Below are 4,524 nucleotides of genomic sequence, written 5' to 3'. Positions count from 1 at the left end.
GGCCCCATTATCTCTTCCACCCACCTGGCGGTCCCTACTGATTCGTAAGACCTTTAACATATCCCACAGCGCACCACGTGTCCACTCAAATCGGATCTTTAAAGATCCGCGATCCGCCCCAAACTTACCCTAGCCCGTAAATTGATCTCCTCCACGCCATCCCCCTCCATCCTACATGTAATCCAACGTGTCGTCTCACGTGGCGCGTTATTGGCCCTCACTACCTCCATGTCATCACAAACAAATATAATATCTTCTTCTACTCTGAACCAGTAGAATGTAGATCATAAACACCCGTTGTTTTTCCCGACGACGTTTACAAACCCTAGATTTATGTTTCATTTTATATGATTTCCTTGAACTCAAAAATATTTTGTTTTTTGCATACTGTTGAATTTCTTCAGAATTTGTATTTACGGTAGTTGTTGTGCGGAGGATTTGACCGAATTTTGCGGATTTCAGATTTGAGTCAAAGATCCGTTCTTCGTATCTCCGTTATCAGCGTAAATGTAAGTATTCCTGAGAAAATGAGTCAAATGAAAGTACAATAAGGTTTTGGATCATTGTGGTGACCTTATTTTGCTGATAATTCACTTGGTTTTGAGATAAATGATGGATTTATGATCTGTTTAAAATGTTTTGGTTTCATGTAGATTAAGATCTGGGTGGAAATTTTATCATGTATCCGTGTAGTTTTATAATGAAACATGTACCCATCTGAGATGTGTATCAGGTTTGGTCTGGAAGTTCTGCTTTTCATTCTGAATCTGTGTGCTTTTAGGATTGGATGATGGTATGATTAATCCATCTGATTATATACCCCTTTTCTAGCACTTACGAAAATGGAAAAGAAATGAAATTGACGACAACACGAGGTTTCGTTTCCCATTACGCACGGTTTTAATGGGTTTTTTTTGTGACTGTTTTCATTCTTTTAGGCGTCTGTAATGGGTTTCTAACGGAGGTTTATTCCTTGGAGGCAACGGTATGTGCCACTTCTCTACAAAGAAAGAACTCATCTTGCTGTTGCAGACCTGCACCGTGTTCATAATTGGTCTCTTTGAATCTGGTTAATGAGGAGCGTTGGGTTGAGTACCAGTATTCCAGCAACAAAAGGATCGGCAGAACTTAATCACCATAAACGCAAGGATCTTAAAGAAGTGAGAAATGGAGCTGTATTCGATGGCCAAAGGCTGTCTGAAGAAGACGATTCCAGGATTAACGATGATGTCAATGGTAGTAGACGCATAGAGTTGCTCATATCCCACGATGCTGTTCAGAGACACCATCAACAACCACAAGGATCTCTGGTTCAATGGGAGAGGTTTTTACCCACCAGGTCTCTCAAAGTTCTCCTGGTAGAAGATGATGACTCAACTCGTCATGTTGTCAGTGCTCTCCTCCGTAATTGCAGCTATGAAGGTCTGTAAACTATTATATACCCAAAAAGAAACTTCTTTCATCACTTCATCTTGTTTCTTGAATTTTTTTTGACTTCAAATGAGTTACTCTGTTGCAGTTACTGCTGTAGCAAATGGTGTAGAAGCATGGAAAGTACTGATTGATCTCAACAAACAAATCGATCTTGTTTTAACTGAGGTAGTCATGCCGTATCTATCAGGAGTTGGTCTGTTGTCCAAGATCATGAACCATGCACCTCGCAAGAATATTCCAGTGATCAGTGAGTATCTTTCTTATTTTCATCGGAAATATCATCAACCATATTACTCGCTTTCACCTGCTACACCTAATATGTTTTCTTTGCAGTGATGTCAGCTGATGATTCTATGGGCATAGTCTTTAACTGTTTATCGAAAGGTGCAGTTGACTTTTTAGTCAAACCTATTCGAAAGAATGAGCTTAAAAACCTCTGGCAGCATGTGTGGAGAAAATGTCACAGTGTGAGTTAATTTATTTATTATGGTTTTGGACTTTGGGTTCAGGTGTGTTCTACTTTAGAATGTAGTAGTGCATTTGAATTACTTCATTTTGGAAATAAAACACTAGGGAACTAAAATATTTGTCTTCTTTTTTTGCATTAATTTGTTCTGTTTGCATCAGTCTAGCGGTAGTGAGAGTGAGAGTGGCATACGTGCTCCTAAACCTATCAAAGTGAGAAGTGATGATGTGTCGGATGATGGTGATGATGATGATGATGATGATGATGATGATGATGATGACAGGAGCATAGGTTTGACAGCTAAGGATGGAAGTGACAATGGAAGTGGTACTCAGGTATTATATCTGTGGTTACAATTGTTAGATGTGTATTTGCAATCCTTTTTTTGGTTATATAAATCAATCCTTTGTGTGTTATATTCATATATAAATGTAGACATTAATACTGTAAAGAGAGACAACTAATACATTTTTTATTATACAGAGTTCTTGGTCAAAAAGAGCAGTAGAAGTTGAAAGCGCAAAGTATTCATGGGACCAATTACCAACCTCAACCCCCCCTGATAGCACTTGCGCACAGGTCATCCGTACAAGGGCAGAAACGTCCAATAATTATCACCCAAAACCAGTTGCCACAAAAGACCATGCTGGCGAAGATGATAAAATAGGTAATAAACACATCATCATCATCATCATCACTTTTTGTCTATAAATAAAATTCACCATGCTCATTTTTATAAAATAATATAGCAGATACAGTTCTAATGGGCAAAGATCTGGGAATCGGAGTTTCTAGAAACTCAGGAAAATTTATCGAATCAAACTCCAAGGAAGAGAGTGAACAAAGGACCAAATGTATGACATTTGCCAAAGCAAATGACGTTCCTGCCCTTGAGCTCAGTTTAAAAAGACCACGTGACTTGGAGGATACTGATACAACAAGCACTCATAAACGAAATGTTTTAAAACAGTCTGACCTTTCAGCCTTCTCAAGGTATATTTGTCTTTATTTTATCTTCAACATGACAAAACATGTTGTACTGTGTTTAAAAGACGTAAATGCCCTTTTCATCTCAGGTATAATAACAACACTACATCAGAAACAGCAAAACCCGTGAAAATACAATCTAACTCAAACGGAGCTCCAAATCAACGTTCTAATGGCAGTAGCATTCACAATAACGACATGGGCTCAAGCACTAACAACGCGTTTGCCAAACCGGAACCACTTCCAGATGTAAAATCAACGCCGCCACCTGGCGACGGTGACACCACAAACTTCCAAGTCCGCCACCACCACCACCACCATTACCACCACCACCACCACCATGTCCACAAGACACAACCACAACAAAAAGCTAACCAGGAGGATGATGATGGATCTTCAAGAAACAAGGCGGTTGCACCTGTGGAAGGAGATGCTGCAAACTATGGAAGTGCATCGGGAAGTAACAATAAGAGTAATGGAGAGAATAATGGTGGAAGTAGTGGACAAAAGGGTGGTAGCTATGGTGGTGGAGGTGAAGGCGAAGGTGGCGATAATGGAGTTGTTGCTGAAAAGGGTAAAAATGGAAATGGAAGTGGAAGTGGAAGCGGAAGCGGAAGCGGGGTTGATAAAGACCGGTTATCGCAAAGAGAAGCTGCACTAAATAAGTTCCGCCAAAAGAGGAAAGATAGATGCTTTGAGAAAAAGGTACTTTTTGTTTTGGGCCCACATGTTACACAGTACAGCAGAACAACAGACTGTTTTGTACTGTGTTTTGGCATGTATTGGACTGAGATTGATGTCAATGGGATGGAAATTATAAGTTTTTGTCCCACCCAAAAAGGTGGGACAGGGACTTGTTCTTGATATCTGGTATGTGAAAAAGACGTAAATGCCCCTTGTTATTATTATGATGAATGATGTATATTGTTTGTTGTATTTGAAGGTGAGGTACCATAGCAGGAAAAAGCTGGCGGAACAGAGGCCAAGGGTCCGAGGGCAATTTGTCCGACAAGAGGTGAATGGGAAGGATGCAGGTTCATAACATAACATAACACATGTTTGGGGTTATGGGACAATGTAATGTATATGAAGATGAAGATGATAAGATGAATGGTGGTGGGTGGTGTTGTAGATATATCGTATATGAAGGGAACATTTTTCAGAAAGAAGAAAAAAGAAAAAAGAAAAAACAAATAGCAGATTCCGCTTCTTTGTGTGGTAAGTTTCTGTTGCTAAAAGACTTTATTTATAGGTTTTGTTGGTTTGATCCTAAAAAGGGAAAAACTTTATGCCCCATTATTAAAGAATTATTCTTCAATTCCATTTTTAATTTTGTTGTTGAACGAATGCTACTCCAGTTTTTCTCTTCAATAAGCTTTCTTTAATGTTTCATCATGGTGCAATGCTGAACCCCTTGGATTAACACGGTATATTTGGAACAAAAATTGTCAAAAACATGTCTATCTGTCAAATGTCAATAGATGGAGGATTAGAAGTTTCAGCTCTCGGTAAATCAAAAACATGTAAACCTTTAAGTTGAATATAAGTAATTTTTCTTTATAAAAAGAGGATATAAAAATGTTTGATTATCATCATTATCATTATTAAGAAATATATTCAGGGTTAAAATGTTTGGG

The 4,524-nt window shown here is 38.6% G+C and overlaps 1 protein-coding gene across 3 annotated transcripts; it reads left to right on the top strand.

Moving 5' to 3' along the window:
• The first annotated feature begins 271 nt into the window (after positions 1–271).
• LOC145161192 (two-component response regulator-like PRR73) lies at positions 272–4,279 on the top strand. Of its 3 annotated transcripts, XM_079080687.1 has the most exons (10): positions 272–509; positions 654–793; positions 939–1,422; positions 1,520–1,681; positions 1,768–1,901; positions 2,062–2,235; positions 2,384–2,567; positions 2,650–2,893; positions 2,977–3,592; positions 3,831–4,279. In XM_079080687.1, the coding sequence occupies exons 3-10, from the start codon at positions 1,074–1,076 to the stop codon at positions 3,927–3,929; spliced, it is 1,962 nt and encodes a 653-aa protein (XP_078936813.1). In that variant the 5' UTR covers positions 272–509; positions 654–793; positions 939–1,073; the 3' UTR covers positions 3,930–4,279. The 3 variants fall into 3 exon arrangements, with proteins under 3 accessions (XP_078936813.1, XP_078936814.1, XP_078936812.1); XM_079080688.1 differs by lacking the exon at positions 654–793 and having other exon boundaries at positions 2,653–2,893; XM_079080686.1 differs by lacking the exon at positions 654–793.
• The last annotated feature ends 245 nt before the right edge of the window (positions 4,280–4,524 follow it).

This window comes from Lactuca virosa, chromosome 2 (assembly GCF_052849685.1).
Source record: "Lactuca virosa cultivar CGN04683 chromosome 2, Lactuca_virosa_CGN04683_v6, whole genome shotgun sequence".
In the NCBI taxonomy this organism is placed as follows: domain Eukaryota; kingdom Viridiplantae; phylum Streptophyta; class Magnoliopsida; order Asterales; family Asteraceae; genus Lactuca; species Lactuca virosa.
Note: the sequence above shows the minus strand (reverse complement) of the source record. Positions and strands in the feature narration are given on the sequence as shown.

Coding starts and splice junctions, on each gene's coding strand:
- LOC145161192 (XM_079080686.1), top strand. CDS start 1,074: ATGAGGAGCGTTGGGTTGAGTACCAGTATTCCAGCAACAAAAGGATCG. Junction 1,423..1,519: donor CCGTAATTGCAGCTATGAAG/GTCTGTAAACTA, acceptor ACTCTGTTGCAG/TTACTGCTGTAGCAAATGGT. Junction 2,894..2,976: donor GACCTTTCAGCCTTCTCAAG/GTATATTTGTCT, acceptor TTTTCATCTCAG/GTATAATAACAACACTACAT.